General features: G+C 35.4%; 1 protein-coding gene across 4 annotated transcripts in view; it reads right to left on the reverse strand.

Moving 5' to 3' along the window:
* ikzf2 (IKAROS family zinc finger 2) overlaps nt 1–13733 on the reverse strand; it is a 30465-nt gene extending 16732 nt beyond the window's left edge. Inside the window, exons 1-3 of one of the 4 annotated variants that reach the window (XM_048194322.1) lie at nt 13512–13733; nt 8736–8784; nt 2699–2803 (exon numbers count right to left, since the gene is read on the reverse strand). In XM_048194322.1, coding sequence (XP_048050279.1) covers nt 2699–2803; nt 8736–8769 — 139 coding nt within the window. In that variant the 5' untranslated portion in view covers nt 8770–8784; nt 13512–13733. Of the gene's footprint in view, nt 1–2698; nt 2804–8735; nt 8785–11942; nt 12585–12974; nt 13118–13511 lie in introns of those variants that run through there. The other 3 variants (XM_048194323.1, XM_048194321.1, XM_048194324.1) reach the window with 3 other exon arrangements.
* Nucleotides 13734–23473: the final 9740 nt, after the last annotated feature.

Here is a 23473-nt window from a genome sequence, read left to right on the forward strand (position 1 = left end):
GTGACTAAGGAGCTTACACATACTGGAGTGGATTAACTCCAAAAATTACTTTGGTAATCACCAATATTTAGTTTAGGGCAGCTGTGTCACAAACCTTACATTGGGTGGTGGTCTAATACATTTGTTAAGAACTGTATATAATTTAGGTATAATTGATCATAATTGGCATATAAAAATTGTAAATAATAAAAAGGTACTTTTTTTTTTTTTTATGATGGTTATTTCAGTGGTTTTTGTGGTGTACATATCAGGAGCACATGACCTGTTGAAACACCCTCTTCCAATACACTCTCCCAGATTTGAGTCAACTAATAAGACTCCAATCCCATTCGAACCAGTATAGTTGTTTAGAAAATCCCATCTCAATAGCACTATACACACAAAACACTGATTAGCAAGTAAGTTACAGTAAAATTAAATTCAAACACCTCTTTAAAATCATCCCATTTCGATTAAGAGACTGTTTACACACAGTGACGTGCAGGTTCACAGAGCTTTTGAAAGATAAGTGCTGTATGGCAGTGCCACAAGATAACCCTCACTTCACTCACTGGCACTTCCAACGAAGTATTACAGGCGTAGTTGCTTAATATTGCACAAGACATCTTCACTTTCAAAGAAACACTTATAACTCGCATGAACAATTGCAAGCTTCGGCGCTCAAAATAAAAACTCTATACACACCACAGCAAATGCAGGGCAATCCTGTCAACACATCACAGTCGAACGGCATTACCTCAATGTGTCGAGACGTACGTTTCTTCCTATTTCTCTGTCCATTCTGTCAATCATGACATCAGAAAACAGCTGCCTGTGGTTTAACTATCTCTAGCGTACACGGTATGGAGTGTCTATGATGGCTGCAGCTGAGTGAACTTGAAATGGTTGCCGGGACAACATACAGAATCCTTTAGCATTCTCATCATCATATGATCAAAGGAATTGAATGAGAACAAAACACTCTCAATGCTGGGGATACATACACCTGAGTCAGCGACTAACAGGCTCTCATGACAGGCACAGTACAAAAGCAAAGTAAACCAACGTAGTCGGATGCATAAATGATGTGCAAATCAAACTCGAAGGTCTCCTTCTATTAAAATTTCACCTTTGCAGAATATTAAATTATCATCTGTGCATCCCTCCATCTCTGAGTGCAAGCATGGGGTTAACTAAACCGTGTATGTGTAGGTTAGACTTCTCTTTACCCAGTAACATGTTTCTCAACGTCCTGTGCAACATGACCAATAAATTATCTAGAAGAACAATCTCCATCTGGGATCATGGTCTGTGCCTCCATCCTTCAGCGGCAAGCGCTTCCCTTTTCTCAGTATGCACGCTCATGCTGACGAGCCCTCCATCTAACCAGCAGTTGATTTTGAGGAAGGGAGATGTCACAGACTGGGCCTATCCCGTCAGATCGGAGATAAAGCTGTAACTTCTTTTTTTTTTAACTAACTGAGAGATAAAGGTCCTTCCTCTGTCCCTTGCAAGCTGATGCTCACTCATTTCTCCTTTTTCATATCTTTTGCAATGGACAGTGAGATACTGTATTTCGTATTCTAATGTTAAAGGGATAGTTCACCCAAAAATAACAATTCTGTCATAATTTACTCACCTGTATATCAAGCTTTAAAACTCTTTCAAGCTTAGAAAAGGAAACAAAAGCACAGTAAAATACTATAAAATATTGTAAGATTAGTCATATTTTAAATATGATGCATAATGTTCTGAAGCCACATGAAAGCTTTGTGTGAAAAATTCAATTCATTATTAACTAATAATCTTCCTCTCCAGTAAGCTGTTAACATGACAACTGCTGCTGCTGCAAAGGAATCATTCAGTCAGTGAGTTGATTCAACTGAACAAATCATTTAAAACAAGTTTTATGAACCAAATCAGTGATTCATTTAAAAATCTGACTCAAAGAATGATTCACTTGCAAAACAAAGCTCTCGTAGCGCATTTGTGAGAGATGTTTTCATTGAATAATGGCTGAAATTTTGTTCTTTCATCATACAGAGATATTACATGATTTTTTGGATAAATTTAGATACATCTCAATTAGACGTAGTGTGCGCACATCCAAAATTGGGCAGGTGCTCGGTCAAAAAAAAGGTCAAAAATGACACACTGCACATCTGCTCCCATGAAACTAATAAATCAACAAATTACAATGTTTTGACTCAACAAGGTCTTTGTCAGGCCTTAAGACTTCAGATACAGTCACATGGACTAAATTTATGACTTTTTTTTTTATTATTTTGCATCCTTTTTGAAGCTTGAAAGCTCCAGTTATGAAAAAGAGTGACCAGCACATTATTACTTGCAAAGTTTCTTATAGTCAGTGGAATGTCTGTTGGAGGACCATCAAAATAAAGTGTAAGCATATTTTAAGCAGACAGTCTACTAATACTCTAATGACTGGAAGTTGACATGTAGTTGCAAAGTTACTTATAGCCTGTAGAATATCTAAAGTGGGCTATCAAAATAAAGTGTTACCAATTGTCTCTTTTTCCATTCCAAGAAAGAAAGATAGTCATACAGGTTTGGAACAATATGAGGGTGTGATGATAGAAATTTCATTGTTGGGTGAACTATCCCTTTAAGCTAATCTAATCAACGCACCACATCTAAGAAAGTCAAATGAGAACAAGCATTGAGGGGAGTGGACTTATTAGAAGACAAGCCTACTTACCAGCAGGGGAATCAGGACTTTGGGAACGCTGGCCATTGGGTGTGCTGGTCGACAGGTCCACCAGCATTCTCGAGTTCTCCTTCCTGGGAGAGCAGTCGCCGTTACCTAGGAGACAGACAGAAACAAGTGCACTGAGGACATTGCCTTGCTCCAGGCAGCACAGCTATTGTGGCTAAATGCAGCTCTGAACTCAGATCTATACAAGCAGACAGTTCAAGGAACAACTCTCTTATAAAAGCCACACTTTTTGATTATCAGTCAAAGATAAAACAGAATAAAGGATAACTGCAACAAAAACTCTTCTAGGTTCATTTCTTACTGTCATTTACTACTCAAATTTACTTTCAACCATACTCTATAGTTTAATGCTTCATACTGAATACTGTTCAATATACTTTTTACTGCAATTTACTGTTTAAAACTATGCTACAGTTTGGGTCTGAGATGCTGACTGGCTAATACAGTTCTAGCCATGATAAACACAATATAGTAACAGATATGAAGTAAAATGCACGTTCACTTTGTTATATATACTGTATATGGCTCATAAATAATGTTATTTCTTACACAACAGGGACTAAATTCTAGAGCAAAGATGAACTTTGCTTAATAAAATCATGTAGCCTTCTGTTTAAATCACAAATCTACTTCCTACTGTTGAGTACTTCTTAATACTTTTTATTTCCTATACTCAAACATACAGTTTAAAACTCAGATATGCTCCCAACAATGTAAAAATGTTTTGTCAGGGAACCAAAAATGTATATATATATATATATATATATATATATATATATATATATATATATATATGTGTGTGTGTGTAATATATATATAGTGCTTAACAAATGTATTAGACCACCACACAATGTAAGGTTTGTGCCAGTGTAAGATCTTTAGTCATAGTAATGTTTCTAAAGCTAAAATATAATTATTGTTGGGATTTAATGGACGCACAAAAGTTTAATCAAAAGCAAGTCTTTGAGAACAACTAGAAACTATTTGAAAGTAAATAACAACAGAGACTGTGGGACATAACACAATGTCAGCAGGAATGCAAGCTGTTATCAAGGCCAAAGGAGGCCATACAAAATAAAAATAAAATATATAATTTTTTTGGTTGTTATGTGTGAATAAAGACTGTTAAGTTGTTTCAGTTTGTTATTTGCCTGATAAATGACAATAAAAAGTTTAGCTTTAAACAAGTTTTTGAATATTCCTAAAAATGTGTTTTCTCTTTATTAGTCAGGTAGTCTAATAAATTTGTTAAGCACTGTATATATATATATATATATATATATATATATATATATATATATATATATATATATACACACACACACACACACACATATATACACATTTAAAATAATATTTTAAATATATATATATATATATATATATATATATATATATATATATATATAAATATTATTTTAAATGTATATATATATATATATATATATATATTTATATATATATTTTTTTAACATTTAAAAATAGTATTAGTAAATAGTATATAATATAATATGATTACGGAATTAATCTGACTGATTAGTTTTCACAACTGCTTATATTCACTTTGCACAGTACTGAACTCTACTGTTTAATACTCTAACAGATGTCCATCTAAAATGTCCAACGATCCTCTATAATACTCGCTGATACCTTGATAAAGGAGAGCAACATATCCCATGGTTTTCAGGTACTGTACACACTAACTGCTTTTAATAGCACCCGTCTCTGTTACCAGAGCTGAAATTTCTCTAGGGTCAATGACCAGCTCAACACTTCAGTTTACAGAGATGGTGAGCCATCAACTCATTTGTGGAGAGGTTGTTAAGCTTTCAGCCACATCCTTAAGATTCAGATTGGATTTCCTCATCTCTCCGCACTCGCCGCGCACCGGCTTTGGGAAATAATACGGCTTCAGAGCATCCACTCAGGGGGAGCGATTCCTGCTCCCTGATCCCGTTACCCACTGACCCCTTCAGAGCCAAACACTCAATACAACGGCAACGGCATTAGACAGCTCTTAATGCTTGCATTATGCATACACACAACCACCAAGGGCGGTATTACAGCTCAGATCATTCCTTGAACTCCACATTTATGACTGGAAAGTACCTTGGATGTCACAGTTAAGCTGGCTGTTATAACTCTAACCAATGCACTAAATCTAGTCAGTCCCTCCTTCAAACAGGTTTGTTAGGTAGCAGAGTGAGTCTGCCAAAGGGCTCTAAAACAGTATTCCTGGCATTTTTTATGATTAATTGGTCTGTATTCTTCTTGTGAATCAGCAGGTCCTTATTCAATCCTTAACCTACTAAACAACAATAAACACCACCCTTCATGAACTATAAAGGTTTTAAAAAGATTCAAAACATTACATTTGTGATTAAAGTAAATGAATCTGTAAATGAGGGCCTTTGAGGTACATCAGGCGACGGATATCTGTGCTGTCAAGCTGGCAGACAGACACTGTCATTCTGACAGGGAGAGCAACTCGGGGAGACGCAGCCAATGACACAATCCCAAAGCCTGTCTCCGGTTACGGTGCCGGGGTTGAGGGAAATCTCAGGTAACCGGCAGTCCCTTGGCAACGGGAAACAAGCAGCCACTTCGATTTGAGTGACGGCCGAGGGGAGGATTTTCCATAACAGAGCGCTGTGTCTGATGGCCTCCCGGCATGATAGAGGTTCTCAGGAAAAAAGATCTGTGAGAGTAAACTAAACTCTTGTACAGTAGCGGCTGAAAGAGCTCTCTTATCCCACATCTAAACAGAACCGTGATAAATATCATTTCTAATGCCAAGCGCATACAAGACTGAAGCTTATCACCCTGTGCACATTTAGACTCACAGTTTGACTTAAAAGTCAATTAGATATTTTTCTTTCCTATCTATACACCCACCCACCCACACACGCACAAGCACAAGCACACACACACACACATACACACACACACACAAACTGTTCAAAAGTTTGGGGTAAGATGTTTTAACGTTTAATGCTGCATTTGCTTGATCAAATATACAGTAAAAAAAAACAGTAATATTATAAAATATTATTACAGTTTAAAATACCTGTTTTTAATTTATTCCTGTGATGGCAAAGCTGAATTTTCAGCAGCAATTACTACAGTCTTCAGTGTCACGTGATTTTTCAAAAATCATTTAAATACGCTGATTTGGTGCTCAAGAAACATTTATTATTATCTGCAGTGTTGAAAACGATTGTGCTGCTTAATATTTTTGTGGAAACCATGATACATTTATTTCCGGATTCTAGAAATTTCAAAAGAACAGGATTTAAATAGAAATGCATATAGTATTTATAAATATATTATAAATATATTATTAGATATATACTTTTTTACTGTCACTTTTGATCAATTTAGCGTATCCTTTCTGAATAAAATTATTATTTTATTAAAAAACAAAATAAATAAATAAATAAATAAATAAATACAAAATATCTTGCTGACCCTAAACTTTTGAATGGTGGTGTATTATAAATTATGCTAAAATTCTTTGCTGTTCGTTTCCTTTATGGGTCTTGCTTCCCAACTATGCAGTCTTGCAGTGTGCACTTGGCTTTGTTATCAATTGAACAATCTCTGACGCACTTTAATATGTGGTTTTCTCAGTTTTAGAATGATTCCACTTTGTTTAATTTGTTCTGTAAATCACATTGACATTCCTACACATATGATTGTTGATGGCCCTAGAGCTCTATTGTAATGACGGCCTACAGTATACGGTTTATATTAATAAGGCTACCATCTGCCCCCATGCAGTGATGCATGCTGAAAATCCGTAGGCCCTTTGGAGACTACTGGAGTGACTACAGGTCTGGCCTGTGACAGTGCTGAGTCAGAATCAGATCCCGATTCACTCATTCGCTGAGACTGTGTGTACAAATCAAACAGCAACCTACAGAATGGACTGTTCCATGCACTTTTTTAGTGGATCGATGAGGAAAATAACTGGGGGTGTTTTTAATAGTGGCCCACGGGTTAAAGTCAACGTGAAACGCAACACGTATGACTTCTGTAATATATATTTTTAGAGCAAAATGGGATATTCAATGAGAAAGAAAAAGATTTTTATTCATGAGGTATTGACTGAATCATAAAAAGTGGGTGTTAAATACTGGAAAAAGTTATACAATTTTAATTTAATATATATATATATATATATTTTTATATATATGCTATATATATTTTTTTTTTTTTTTTTTTATTGAAATAACATGCACCCATGAATCATTTGATAAGTGATACATTTAAATGGTCAAACTGGATTTCATGTTGACTTCACCAGAAACTCTTTGAAATCACTCTGGTTACAAAAATGATTTATAGAGCATTGAAGTGATTTGTGCATCATGGTAGCCACTGGCTGTATTGCATTAGTGGGGGTGGAGCCTGGAGGCAGGTTCTGTGCCAGAGTGGCGATACTAAACAAAAAAAAAGAGGAGTTTTTAACAGGATCGTTTCTCCTAGGAAAGCCAGTGATTGGTTGTGGCATGTCATAGACGCTAAAGTTCGAGCATGGATCAGGTTTATCCTGTCCGTCCACACACCTCCAAACCATCCTTCCACATCAAACACAAAACACATTCCCACTCACGCTCCTTGCCACCTGCCACTGCTGAACTGCTCTTCTTTAAAAGGACACACCGAAGGGGACGAGGTCTTATTAGCATATCAATAGCAGTTTACTGCACAAAAGGTTGAAGTATTAGCCGGTGATCTGAGATGGACAAACTTAAGACTGTCTTTTTAGGAAACAGAAACCAAGCTGTTGATTCCTAGTTTGAGGGAAACTATTAGCATGTGGTTTTAAACCATAAAAGAAAAAACTTGAAGAAAAAAAGACGTGTAAATGATGTGAAAATACGCAAAATATTGCTGTGAACACACACTGACACATCTGAGCACAGTTTCAAGTCCTTTACAACTTCATAATCTTGAACACTAAAGAGTTGTGTTTTCTGAAATGTGATAATGCTATTCAAAAACAAGGTGTGGATTGGCATTCATTCATGTTTTTAAAATATAACGAGCCCTTTAAGAAAGGAAAAATGCCTTTAAGAGTCTATGGAACCAAGTTAAACTGTAAACTTTTCATTTTCCAAGACACCTGCAAGAATTTTTAGATGAGGGACGTTTTATCAGCACGTTCCATCTGAGGGAATCTGCCGGGGGAGTTAACGGGCTTGAAGGTACCACTGTGCACCTGGTACTGAAGCCCCGTCCAGATAACAAATCTCAAGGGGAGCCAAGAGTCGATGCTTTTCAACTGGATCTTGGGGGCAGCTAGTGTGCTTGACTACTGCACATATTCATAAAGCAGAACTGGCTTTACAGCTGCAGACAAACTCCCACAGTGCTGTTGGAATTAGATAGCATATCTAAAATAAATCAACGCATTTTAAAAAACAAGCAACAAAATATGTCTACAATGCAAAAGAGTTATTAATAGGTAAGCTTTTACTTGACCAGGTTATCCGATTTGATTTACGGAGAGCATTCCTCGATAAACCTTGGTCCAAATATGCGTTACTCATTTTAAGAAGTCAGATAAAAGACAATTATCAATAGTCTAAACCCAATGAAGTAAGTGTCACACTCAGCATGAGAGAAACAGAGAAGCAGGTGACATGATAAAAATGACGGAACTGCTTGACTATGTTTGGTCTGCATCTGTTCTGATTGATTACAGTAGAACTATTACTGTACTATTATTTTCCTGTTTATCTTTCATTGTCTTCAATTAGCCTTCTTCTAGAATAACAGAATTATATGATTGGGAACATAGAGTAAATTTAAATGCATTCATTAATTCATACAAAACACTCCCCATCTTCACTATAAAGGTTAAAGAAACGTTTTTGAATGAACTTGACAGACTTGAAACCCCTAACAAAAAAAGGCCATTTAACAAGCTTGTATATGCTAAATAAAGGATGCTTATATTTTTTTATTTTATTTTGAAAGTGGTCATTGAGATGTTCGAAAATACTTTACTTACTCGCAATATAGCCATTCGACGCCTCCATGTCCATATTCAGGGGGCAGAGCTGTGAAATGAAGATGAGTTATAAATTAGATGTGGGATTTTGTATTATTCTGTATTTAGCAAACATTACTGGCACAGGTTTCTTTAAATATTTGCAGTAAAAATTTAAATATCTTGTGAAAGTGAATATAGGAAAATAAATAGTCTTTAAAAAAAAAAAAATTAAGCAAGAAATTACATAATAATGTTATGTTTTTCCTCAAATTATGCAAGACCAAGTACAAACACTCGACGTTTAATGTCAACAGTTCATTTGTAATAAATTTTTCAATTCAAAATCAGTACACCAGTGTCTCTGGCACATAACGCTGCTGTGAAAAAACACACGAATGTACGATTCCTCAATGTTTAACTTTTCTGTTACAGTTTTTAGCTCTTCTCAGCTGAATGCAACTGTCTATATCACTGCCGTGTATACTCTTAAAAATAAAACCGGTTTTATATAAAATATCTAAATTGTCTTGTGAAGTATTAGGGAAGTAACATATAAAGTGACAACTTCCTGGTTAGGCAAAAAAAGATACATGCAAAGTGTGAAAATTGCCATGTTTTCACTGAGTTTCAGGTCCTTATATTGAAAAATAAGTCTAAAATTAAATGCTTGGATGGAGTAAGTGAGCTGTAAAAATCAGCAGTGCTTGTTCTGATGTACAGCATATCGTCCATCAGATCATATCAAGCTGGCCTCATTGCTGGATAGAAACACGTTTAGCCACGATATAACTAATTCTATAAACTATACAGGTTTAATTAACGTAAACTAAAACAACAAATCTAAGGCTTATATTAGAGCACAATCAGATGAAATCATTACAAAATGTTACAAAGAAAAATGAGCACAGCATTAATATGCTTTTCATAGTTTATTATTATAGAACGGACTTGGAGGAATGTCATTCTCACTTGTGATGACAGATAAAATTAGCAATTCCGTGACGTTTGTGAAGTTCCACAAATAAGAGCTACTGTATGCTGTTTATGTTTTGCTGGATGGAAAGTGCAAAAATGGCTCAATGCACGTGTAAAAATACATTCTCTTGGCCTGGACCCAAATTATGCTTAAAGTACCTCAATTATGACAGATATTAGGGCATCTACATGCCAGGTTTGGAAAGAGAAATGTGATATATTTTTATTTTAACTTTTACTAGTCAATTACTAGTTGTGATTTAGTTCATAAAGCACTGATATTAATATTTGTACTAACAAATTCTGTTAAAACAGTATTTCTAAACCTAATATACCTAAGTAAATATCACGTAAACCAATTAAGCAGCTTATTAAGTAAACATTCACTGTTGTGCTTTATTAAATCACAGATGCTAAATGCACAAGAAAGTAAATAACAGTTTGATTAATAGAATAATAAAGTCATTTTGATCTCTCTACGCTCCCATAATGATATGTGGCAATGCACGGTCCTTAAAGCATTAGTAACAGTACATTAGCACACATACAGTACATTAAACGCAGATAAATCAGTAAACTATAAAGTTAACTATTTGGTACCTAATCAGCCCTCATCAAGTCAGGAACTACACAATATCATGAACCAGCTTTCCTGAAATCCCATAAATTACGAGGAATAATCTGACATTACACAAGAGTGCACCTGGATGCTCTGACCCTGATCAAAGTTTCTGAAATAAAAAAGCTCCTTGATATGGAAATACTACCAAATTAGTACAAGAAATGATTGCTTAAATTAAAAGCACTAAACAATAATAGAGTCATGTCATGCAAATCATTAGGAGTGAAGTTGGTCTTATGTATGGCGTTGCGGTTCTCCAGGGGCCCCAGCATACACACCGATCACGACATGAGTGTACACAGCCTTCACTATCCAGGACTACAGCATAACACTACCCTCCCCGATCAATTCCTGAATATCAGTAGACTAACTTTCCTCAACTAATTAAACCCCTTTGAGATTAAATGGATGTTACATGCAATATACCAGCCAATGACGAATAAGGATGTCCGAAAAAAAGAGAACCGTTAAAAATAGAATGCAAAACACATGAACCATGTTCTTAGAAATGTAATCTTTGGGTTCATGATAATATGATGGGTGGGGAGAGGGTGTCATTTAAACCATTTTCTACAAAAACAGAAATGTTGTCAGGTGGCGTAACCCTCAAGTAAAAGGACCAAGGACCTACACCATATCATCATTATCACCATATCATTGTTTTACACATTTTTAAGTTAAAAAAAAAAATATATATATATATATATTTTTGAGGCACGAATATCAAGACGTTCTCTTAGAATTACTCTATTTGACCAGAACAAAAATATTGTAATGAACCCCCCACCCAAAAAAACAACAACAAAACAACATGAAAAACATGACACACGGTCATGAGGGTCTACAGGGGTCTCTATTTTATGGTTGTCACATTCAAAAACAAAATGGCTTCCTGCACGCCAGTTATGCCACCCTGACTTAATTGTTTTTAAAATATTAATAATATTACAAATTTTATTAATAATTTTTAAGAATTTCTTTACTGTTTTTATAGATACTATAGATTGTATTTTCAAACATTTTCAAGAACGTTAACCTTTTAATGACACTTCCGATACATATCACAATTTACAGTTACAATATTTTTTTACTTTAAGCCCCACTATATATATATATATATATATATATATATATATATGTGTGTGTGTGTGTGTGTGTGTGTGTTTGTGTGTGTGTATATATATATATATATATATATATATATATATATATATATATATATATATATATATATATATATATATATATATATATATATATACATATACACAAACACACACATATATATATATATATATATATATATATATATATATATATATATATATATATATACTTTAACATGTATATCAGTGAGGATATGCACTCAATAAAATTTTAAATAAGTTATTAGATAGGGACAAAAATTAGCGTCACATCACTGATCCATAAACGATGTTAATAAAGATATTAATACAGTATCTAGGCTATAAGTGTCACTTGAGGTATGTAGCAGAATTAATACATAATGGCAAAATAAGTATATAAATATCAGCATTATAATACAGAAAAAGTCTTTCCTTACTTTAACTGAACTACAAGACTCTACGAAATGTTAACCATAAAAGATGACTGCATGAAACTTTTACCTTTTTGTTTGTTCTCCCCCCTGTGAAAACGCAAGTAAGTGTCCAAAGAAATCCTTGCGTAAAAAAAAAAGAAACGCGAGAAATTATTTCCAATGACAGAGGCTTTTCAGAGTCTACAGTGATGATGAAGTCCTCTGATGACTGTCATGTTCAACTGGAGTTCATATTGGTCACAAACAGGGGACGATCTTGCACCAAAACGAAAAAAAAAGAAGAAAAAAAAACTTAGGAAGCAAGCTGCTTCTTGAGTTTCTATCGTTTGGTGACTTCCTTTGCGCCGAACAAGCCCGTCAGCTTTTCCATTTCACACGCGTCTAAGCGCTTTCCCCCTGACTATTAGATTTCTTCCTCTGATCTGAAACTGCTTTGACATAGTGAAGTGAAACCTGTGCCTGTTCAACACCTGGGTCAATCGATGTCAGGCTGGGGCGAATACTCAACTGGATCCACCGGTTCCAAGGGAATTAAGCCATAAATAAGGAAATGATGGGAACTGCCTACAGCAGGCATAGAGCCCAATATTTCCACCTGTCTGATACAAAGGTTGTGGGATGACTGTGTGCAGGTTATCTGTATGCTTCATGTGCAGCTCGGTATTCATGTGACACATACGTCCATTACAGGATCTTGGCAGAAGCGTCGTTAACTTCTCATGATGCGCAATAAACACGAGTCATAAATATTGATAAGAGTGCGAATTATGGGCGGGGTGGGGGAGGGGAGGGGGGTTGCATTATTACTGTTTTTATAAAACATTTTTTTTAAAGCAAACGTTTTATTAACTACAAAGTTTGATTTCAAGTTAAATAACACTTTTGCTTAGGAGACGACCATAGCAACAGCTGCTATCGCTACAAAACATTAGTAGCCTAATTTATCACATTAATACAATTTTAACCGTCACAAATATATCATAAATACATTTAGTGATGTTTAAAACGTCTTTTAAAAATAATTATTAGGATTAACGTTAGCTATACGCGCGCGCTAGGGGCGCCAAAACACTAACGTTAGGTTACCTCAAATACATACCTTACCGAAATTATTTTGAAGAAACTTTATTCCTCTAAAAAAATTTTACCAATTCGCTCACTGTTGGAGAATTTAACAATCGCAACAAGTGATCCAGGCCATTGTAGGAATTATTCAAGTGATAAATAATGCTAGTTATGTTCATGCGGGACAAACGTTGAGCAGGCAGACACCTGTTGCTATGGTTACGTTACATCAATTAGAGGCACGGTAAATTTGTTCGCGAGCGATACATTTAGCGCACTCTTACTAACTTGAAATATAACTTTATTAGTTACTGAAACGTTGTTTGTAAACGCTGGTGAAACGCAAGTATACTTACATATAACATCAATAAACACTTTTAAGACCCACACCTTTTCCTTTGACCTGTTTTGAGGGGTACACCCCTTAATTAGGTGGGGTCAAACTCCCCCATAATTCCTACCCTGATCCAAACGCGTCCTGGACCTGTCAAAGCACAGCATATACAGACACATCAACCCTTTAAACAAAGAAAGGGAACCCTTAGCATTCGCAACGGACATTTTAGCTTACCTTTAGCAATGCACGGGGTGACACACTTCCATCTCATCTGATATGGAGTTACAGACAGCGTATCCACTGCAGTGCGATAGACGCGCAGAAATAGTGATTCCCTTCGCCTGCTTCCTCCATCTTCAGAACGGACAGCAGCGACCGTCTGACTCAGAGAAACGGATCTATCAGTGCTACTCGGTAATCGATTAGACTCCTTATCACTGCATTTAAAATGCGTTTGACGTGATCTCCACTATTTAGGTATCTATCAGAACACAATGAAGAGACACTGGAATTAAAGCTGCAACCCGGTGGCATGTTATAATACATTCACATCCTATATTTATATTTATTATTATATTCACATCCTATATTAATATAATTATTAATATTATAAGCCTTTATTACGACTATCTATTCATTATAATTCCAGTAATGACCACTGATGGACTGCGGTCCTTACACATCCTCAACCTCTTTAATGGTCTCATTTAGCCACCGTTTTCGTTTTAAATATGTATATATATATTTCAATTACATTTATAATGGGGAGGAAGAAAGGGAGAAATGAATCAGTTATTACAGGTAAAATGATTTTTATGTATATATATATAAAAAAAGATTTGATTTAGGGTGGGCATCATTTTAAATGGCAGTAATATTTCTCTTGCGCCCCCTCTACTGGTCGAGGAGAGAAATACATCACTGACCTAGTTGGAATCCTGTCAGAACTGCGGAGAACGGTGATGTCAGTGAAACAATTCTTTTTTGCAACTTATTAAATGTCATATTATTACAATACATATCAGATACAATTACGAGACCGATCTTCATATTAAAAAGAAAGAAAAAAAAGAAAAAGAAAAGAAAGAAACAAACATTGTAACTATATTCAGAGAAACCAGCCACTAATGATCTTGTCATTTCTATATCATCCCTGGAGAGTGAATCAGAGCTATCATTAGGTTCTGAATGAGAATAAGTGTTATTGAGATGTTTCACTTAGATGAATGGCTGAGGAACTGAAGCAGGTCATATTAGTCATGAAAGGTTGTGCATTTCCATTTTTTTCATTGTTTCTTTTACAGTAAATTGAACATGTGGATATTAAAATTTCTTACTGTAAGTGAGGTGCTTTAAGAGGGTTACATAAAAAATAAAAAAAAACAGGAAAATAGCTTTTCAGTTTCGCTAAGCACTCTTTCCTTGACTATTTGATTGATGATGTGAACTGAAATGTGCCCATTCAGCACCTTGATCAATCTAAAAAAAAAAAAAAAAAAAAAAAATATATATATATATATATATATATATATATATACACACACACGTTTGTTTTTTGTGAATTGTGGGGACATTCCATAGGCATAATGGTTTTTATACTGTACAAATTGTATTTTCTATCCCCCTACACTACCCCTACTCCTAAACCTACCCATCACAGGAAACTGTGCACATTTTTACTTTCTCAAAAAATGTCATTCTGTATGATTTATAAGTCTTTTGGAAAAATGGGGACATGGGCTAATGTCCTCATAAGTCACCTTCTCCTTGTAATACCTATGTCGTAGCCATGTCATTATACAAATTTGTGTCAGATATGTCACAAAAACGCACACACACACACACACACACACACACACACACACACACACACACACACACACACACACACTGATTACATCTAATCTGGATTATGTAATCAGATTCCAAAAATTAAGTACTTAGTTTATTTTATGTTTTAAAACATGATTACATGTTATTCACACAATGGCAGTATCATTTATAATTTATTGATTTTCCTTTCTAAAAAAGAATATTGTTTATACACTCAAAAACCCAATATAGTTCCTTCACAAACCCACTTTGGGAAACCCTGACATAATATAATGCACTTTATGTTTAATGCACTTCATGTTGATGATGAAGAATACAATATATTTTCTTTCTCTTTGTATTTTTATATAAATACTGTACAATTCAAGGTGATAAATGAGTTAGGTCAACAGTAATCAAAAGTAGTCAGATTATATTACCTAAAATATGTAAAAAAGAAAGAAAGAAAGAAAGAAAGAAAGAAAGAAAGAAAGAAAGAAAGAAAGAAAGAAAGAAAGAACACAAAAGCAATTATAAAAATAGGCAAAGATCATTTCTCACCCACAAATATTTATAAAAATGATCTGGTGGAAAATGAACAAAAGTTGATTTTCTTTGAACATTTTAATAAGGTCACCATTTGCATGTGTTCAACTGTGTTCTTTGAGGCCACATTGTTTGTTTACTCCACCATCAACTCTCTGATTTGTAGAAGTATCCTCAGATAACAATCAGTTGCTTTTGTTCAGAGGCTGCTGGTTAACTTTCCATGGTTTAAAGAGCACTGTTTGAAGTAGAGGGGAAACCGTTAGACGCCCCCTCCTCTGCCACCCTCTCCCCTACCTTTCTTTTATGTCTTTATTTATTTTTTTTTTTTACATTAAAGTCTACTTTCCTCCCCTTTTTAAGGTTTCAGCCATCCATGAATTACCTCATTCATTCTGTAATGGTTTCCACAGTCCTTACATGATCATAATACATTTAGTGCCAGTAAATGGACAATCTCCCAGATGTAGATTTAAGCCCAGTCCTTAACAAGGATTCTCAGGTGAGTGTCAGCATAATTTCATTTTAGTAAGGCTATGACCAACCTGGTCTCATGGGAGAGACGTACCCGTGGGCACGTTTTCGCGAGACACAAAATTACGTACCGGCGTGTATGTCTGGCTGCAGTTTCCGACAGAAACGAACGCTAGAGGCCGGTAAAACGTCAATGAACGCTTTGGCTTGTTTTCACACACGGTTTCGACGACGGCCGGTGTCGGATTATGGATTCGTAAAGACTCGTTTTGACGTCTCCTTGCGCAATATCATGTCACGACTTCAAAACGCTTCTTACCGGAGTGCCCGATTTGTAAACGAACGTACTTTTGACTTTCCGGCTCTACGCGTTTCGCTTTTTTTTTTTGCCGCAACCAAGCTTGCTCGGTGGCTCAGCCGATATGAAGTTGGACTTACGACGAGGAGGCGATTCCTTCACCCCCCCCTGCCTGGGTACCAATCCCGTGAAAGGCGACTGACTGGGGCAAAAAAAAAAAAAAAGAGATCTAAATGAGCTGAAAAATATGGAAGGCCAAAAGGGCCAAATACACGTGAATTTTAACACGTCAACAACACGTTAAATACGAGTATTTGACGTGTACTTCACGCGTAAAATACACGTTAAATAAGTGTGAAATACACGTTAAAAATCAGTTTGAATGGGTCAGTGTCATTGGCTGCTGAGAACTTGGGTCAAACCATTTCTGTGAGCTTAAGGGGGTGTACCACTCATTTACTAGGATGCCACCATTTAACATTGTTTAACGTGTTGTTGACGTGTTAAAATTCATGTGTATTTGGCCCTCTCGGCTTTCCATAGAAAAAATGGTACACGATCGCGGACGCTTCTTACGTCACGTTTGCTTTTGTTAACACCATTGGGTAGGTTTAGGCATAGCATCGGTGGGACGTTATTTTAAAACGAAACGGAGCGCAAATATCAAATCAAGAACCGCGGCAATTCGTCTAAAAAGCAACGTCATAAAAGCGTACCGCATTCACCCTATTATCTGCTCCGAAAAAAAAAAAAGGAACACGCTTTTGGCGCCGCTTAGTGGACATTTCGCATCGAAACTGCGGCGATATGTACTCACTGGTACGTATTTCGCGACTCGCGAAAACGTGACCACGGGTCAGAAGATGACTAAAATTATATTCAACGGATTTGATTTATAGGCTCACCACAAGTTATTTAGTTGCACATCTTAAAAAAAAAAAAAAAAAAGAATTAGAAGAATTTAAAAAAAATCTAACTAAATTGTTGGCAGAAACAAGTTAACTTAAACTTGTAAAGTTAAACAATGGACACTGAAGCCAGAAAACAAATCAGTCACCCAATAAAACATAAAAAGAATCCATGTAAAATGGATAAATGAATTCGGTTAAGTTTACAGTATGAAAACGAGATTCAAACAGATGATATGAAATAAACTCTGTCAGCAGCAAGGGTACATACAGTATTGACAATAGAAAAGCAAATTTGCCAACTGAAGCATGAAGTTCATTGTACATCCTGTGCTGGTTTAATCATGGGTAACAATGTTCATCAAATGCATGTACAGTGTTGTAATGTTCTGCAGAACCTCAAACAATATAACGTCTTATAATTACATGGGCTGAATTTCCACCTTTTCATTCTTAGCTGTATTCGTGAGAGGTTAAGAAACATTGCATGTTTTCGCTTAGTGTGTAATGGGGCTAAAGGGCCTCCTTAAAGAAAATGTGCTTGTTTTTTTGGTTCCAAAGTGTATTAATATCTACATTAAGTATGATTTGTCTGAAAAGAAATTATGAAATAAGTTTGTTATGAATAAACATACATTTTTAGGGTAGGCTTCAATTCAACAGTTACTGAAAAAATTTAGATTTTTTCACCTTAAAACTGAAAATCATAAACTGCAGTCTGAAAATATATGTGATAATCTCAGGGATTGTAATTAGCCACATAAATGTAGATCAAATAATCACAAAATGTATCTTTTGTTCTTTCACTCCAATGGATTCATGCATGGAAACTTTGCAAATAGCAACACACACACACACACACACACACACACACACACACACACACACACACACACACACACACACACAAAACCTCATTCTGTATGATTTCGATCCCCAGGGTGACAAGTCCTCACGAGTCTGTGTGCATTCTTGAAGTCCCCACCGGGATAGAAAAACATGTACACACAAACACACACACACACACACACACACACACACACACTGGTCTGGTTCACTATCCTTATAGGGACTCTCCATAGACGTAATGTTTTTTATACTGTACAAACTGTATATTCTATCCCCTAAACCTAACCCTACCCCTAGACCTACCCATCACAGAAAACTTTTGGCATTTTTACATTTTCAAAAAAAAAAAAAAAAAAAACATAATTTAGTATGTTTTTAAAGTTATTTTAAATACGACTCATGCAATGTCCTCATAAAACATGTTTACGTCGTAATACCAGTGTAATACCCATGTCATTATACAAATTTGTGTCCTCATAAATCATGAAAACAAGCACACACACGCACATGCACACAGCTCTATAATAAGCTTTCAATACTGTTACTCTTGGGTACCCTTTATTTTACTCAACTAACACAATCATAACTTGTTATAAATAAAAGAAGATTTTACTGTCTCTATCAATCAGGGTAAGAAGACAGGATAAGGATTTTACAAAAAAAAAAAAAAAATAGGGCTGGTTCAGGATGAACGATTTCTCCAGAACAACCATCTCCTATTAATTCAATATGATTCAGAATAATCTCACAGATATATGGTTCCTCTGTTCACATGCTCTATAGCAGAATTATGGTGGGCGATTTCCATATGAATGTCGTCTTTCGTTTTTATAATCAGAATGATTTTGTGGAATGACTCCTTATGATTCTAAAATCATTTAATTATTCTCCATTTGAAGAAAAAAAAGAGGAGGATACAAGTCTGGAAATAAGAAATACCTGAGAAAATCTGACAAAGTGTGGATGATTGAGTTTGACAATCATGGTTGCAAAAACTTGTCTTGGTTTCAGTCGAGAAGAGAAGCTAGTCTCTAAACCGAAACGAAGGAATTTGTTTCATCTTCATCTGGCATATATCTTGCGTATAGAAATTTAAATGTGTCACAAAACCACTGATTAGAAAAACAGCCTAAACCACAGGCCTCGTTTTCCTCATATTCTAATTGAGAATGTTTAACTTCTCTCTCTCTCTCTCTCTCTCTCTCTTTTTTTTTTTTTTTTGCATTAACCTCCCCCAGTTCCACCCCTTTGTACCCCAAAGCGCAAACACACATGCAAAAAACATACTGGTATGCACAAACACATATGTACAACAGCAGTCAGTGCACTCGCTCTAATGTTTTGCACTTTATTTCTGATCTTTATATTTGATGTAGCGACTCTTTTGCCCTAGTATCTTGTTTTATTTAAATTGAATTGAAAAGGTCTAAAGTGAGGTTTGTGACAAATGTAGTATGCGCACACACACACACACACACACACACACACACACACATACTCAACATGTACTAATTCACCACAGATACTTCACCAGACTTATGCTCTCTATACACACACAGAAAGAGAACCAAAGCAACCTCAGATAGGCTTGAGTTTCAAACACCCACACTGAGATCACATGTAGTGAGGTTGGATATCTGCACTGCACTGAGGATGGATGGCCAGAAATGTGAAAATGTTTTAGAGCATGTGAGAGCGTGCAGGGTGCACATTGGCTTCTCTTACTGCCACTGACGCACTTTAAAACAGGAAACATCTTCATACCCATCACTGGAAACAACCCAAGGTCTTTCACAGGAGAAAGCCATTTCCTGCTTTTGACTAAATGAGGCACCGCGAGTATATTAATGTTGAACATAGGAAGCATTTCACTGCCTAGGGACAGCATGTAAACAAAATGCCTACTCTGTTTCTTATGTTGTAGTAAAACAATTTCTCTATTACATAGAGTAATAAGTATATATATATATATACTTACTTATAGTTTTAAAGAGTTAAAGTTTGGGGTCAGTAAGATTTTAAGATTAGGATATGCTCACCAAGACTGTATTTATTTAATAAGAAAGACAGTAAAATGGTAATATTGCAAAATATTATTACAATTTTAAATGTTTCTTTAAATGCAGTTTATTCCTGTGATGGCAAAACTAAATTTTCAGCATCATTACTCTTCAGTCTTCAGTGTCACATGATCCTTCAGAAATCATTCTAATATGCTGATGTGCTCAAAAACATTTCTTATTATCAATGTTGAAATCAGTGGTGCTGCTTAATATTTTTTTTGTGGAAACCGTGACACTTTTTTTTAAGGTTCTTTGATGAATAGAAAGTTGATTTGAAAGTCTAAATCTTTCTGTAACATTATATATGTCTTTACTGTCACATTTGATCAAATGAATGTGCTTTTGTTGAATAAAAGTAATAATTTAAAAATATATATAATAAAAAATATATAATATATATAATATATATAATAATTTGGTTTCAAGTGTTTGACGACAACAAAAACAAAACGCATTTTCCCGCGCAGCACTTTCGTGATTATTGTGGTGATCATTATTCTAGGAGTGTTTCTCTTCAGAAAGGCCTGGAAAACTCATAAAGATGGAAGAAAGAATGAATGAGAGCACAGAAAAATCCTGAAAGACAACTGAAATCCTGCTGAAATCCACAAATCACTGGGATTTAGAGGATGAGTCATCATCCAATGGGACAATGACCTGTAATAAATGTCTGTCCTGGAGTGGCCCAGTCAAAGCCCAGATCTCAATCCAATTTAGCATCTGTGGAATGACTTTAGTCAGGAACTGCCATTAATGCTTCTCATTCAAGCAGGTTGAAGGTTGTTAGAGGTTAAAAAATCCAGACATTCTTCTAGATTTTAAATTAAATATCTTGAGCCAAATACATCCACAAACCCTCTCAAAGTACCTCTGGCAAATTTTATCACTTTGGGTCCCTATTGCTGTGTTTCCTAAACTACATCAATTTCAAAAGAATCCATTTCCAAACATTTTTTTTATTATTATTTTTACCACAGATGTTAAGTTGAATTGTGCACAAGGCTTTTGACTGAACCACTGCAGAACATGAAGCTTTTCTGTTTTTGAGTCACTCCAGTGTGGTTCTGTTGCCATTGATGACTCACGCGAGTCACCCGCTGGTGCATGCGCAAATAACACCCGTCTACAATCTCCTCAGATGCAGATTGAATCACTGCTACTAGCTAACGATGCTTCCCACAGGGAAAATGCTTTCAATTCATGGAAATTTCGCTGCTATTTTGTTTTCAAAGAAGAAAATGCAAATAACATGCTTACACAGTACAAAACACTTTCTTTATCAAAGGACTAAAAAAAATAATCTGTAATACCACACTGTAGCCACTAGATGTCATATAGCCCTTTACATATACAGGTGCTGGTCATATAATTAGAATATCGTGAAAAAGTTCATTTTTTTTATTGTAAATTATTTTTAAAAATGAAACTTTCATATATTCTAGATTCCCTACATGTAAAGTAAAACATTTAAAAAAAATATATTTTTTTTTAATTTTGATGATTAGAGCGTACAGCTCATGAAAGTCCAAAATCCAGTATCTCAAAATATTAGAATATTTCCTAAGATCAATCAAAAAATGGATTTTCAAAACAGAAAAAGTTCTTTAAAGTATGTTCATTTGTACACTCAATACTTGGTCGGCAGCACATATTACAGCAAATGACTTGCTCCTAGCACAAATTACAGCATCAGTGAAGTGTGGCATGGAAGTGATCAGCCTGTGGCACTGCTGAGGCACTATTGAGCCTTCAGATCATCTGTATATTGTTGGATCGACTGTTTCTCATCTTTATCTTGAAAATATCAAATAGATTCAGGGGTCAGGCATGTTGGCTGGCCAATAAAGCACAGTAACATCATGGTCAGCAAACCACTTGGAAGTGGTTTTTGCACTGTGGGCAGGTGCTAAAGTCCTGCTGGAAAAGGAAATCAGCATCTCCATAAAGCTTGTCAGCAGATGGAAGCATAAAGTGCTCCAAAATCTCCTGGAAGATGGCTGCATTGACTTTGCACTTGATAAAACACAATGGACCAACACCAGCAGACGTCACGTCCCCCCAAATCATTCCTGACTTCAGAAACTTCACACTAGACTTCAAGCAGCTTGGATTTTGTGCCTCTCCAGTTTTCCTTCAGACTCTTTCGACCACTGTTCACTGTCCAGTTCTTTTTCTCCTTAGCCCAGGTAAGATGCTTCTGACGTTGTTTCTGTTTCAGAAGTGGCTTGGTAGTCCTTTTCCTGAAGATGTCTGAGTGTGGTGACTCTTGATGCGCTGACTCTGGCTTCATTTGACTCATTGTGAAGCTCTCCCAAGTGTTTGAATCAGCTTTACTTGACAGTATTCTCAAGCTTGTGGTCATCCCTGTTGCTTGTGCACCTTTGCCTACCCAATTTCTTCCTTCTAGTCAACTTTGCATTTAATATGCTTTGATACATCACTCTGTAAACAGCCACCACATTCAGTAATGACCATCTGTGACTTACTCTCTTTGTGGAGGGTGTCAATGATTGTCTCCTGGACCATTGCCATGTCAGCAGTCTTCCCCATTAGTGTGGTTTCAAAGAACAAGAGATACCCAGAATTTATACTGTAGGGATGGTCATTTAATGAAACTCAAATGTAGATATTCTAATATTTTGAGATACTGGATTTTGGACTTTCATTAGCTGTACGCTCTAATCAACAAATTAAAAAAAAAAAAAAAAAAACTTTTGAAATGTTTTACTTTACATGTAGGGAATCTAGTATAAACGAAAGTTTAATTTTTTAAAATAATTTACAATAAAAAAAATTTACTTTTTCACGATATTCTAATTATATGACCAGCACCTGTATATTCAAGGCTGTGTATTCCCAAGCTGTGGAAATGAGACATGATTGCTTAGTTTTAATAGGTTTTAAAAGTAACCAAAAAGCTAAAAAATTAAAATTAAAGCAGAACAAACATTAACAGAAATGTCTGATCCGATCTTGTTCAGGTTGGTTAAGATCTGATGTCACTTTTATATTTTTAAGCTCTAAACAACAACGATAATAATATTGCAATAGATAATTTATCAGATTTTTAAAATATTTTCATTGTTGAGACCCATTCAAAAGTATGAAACGTGTAACATTTAAAGACTTTCAGAAATTGAGAAGAAATAATTTAAATATAATTTTTAAAATGCAATCTATTTACAGTAAAGTTGATCTTTTATATATGTGACCTTGAAGTAATCCAAAAGTAATCAGATTACATTA

The sequence above is a fragment of the Megalobrama amblycephala genome, linkage group LG6 (assembly GCF_018812025.1).
Source record: "Megalobrama amblycephala isolate DHTTF-2021 linkage group LG6, ASM1881202v1, whole genome shotgun sequence".
In the NCBI taxonomy this organism is placed as follows: Eukaryota; Metazoa; Chordata; class Actinopteri; order Cypriniformes; family Xenocyprididae; genus Megalobrama; species Megalobrama amblycephala.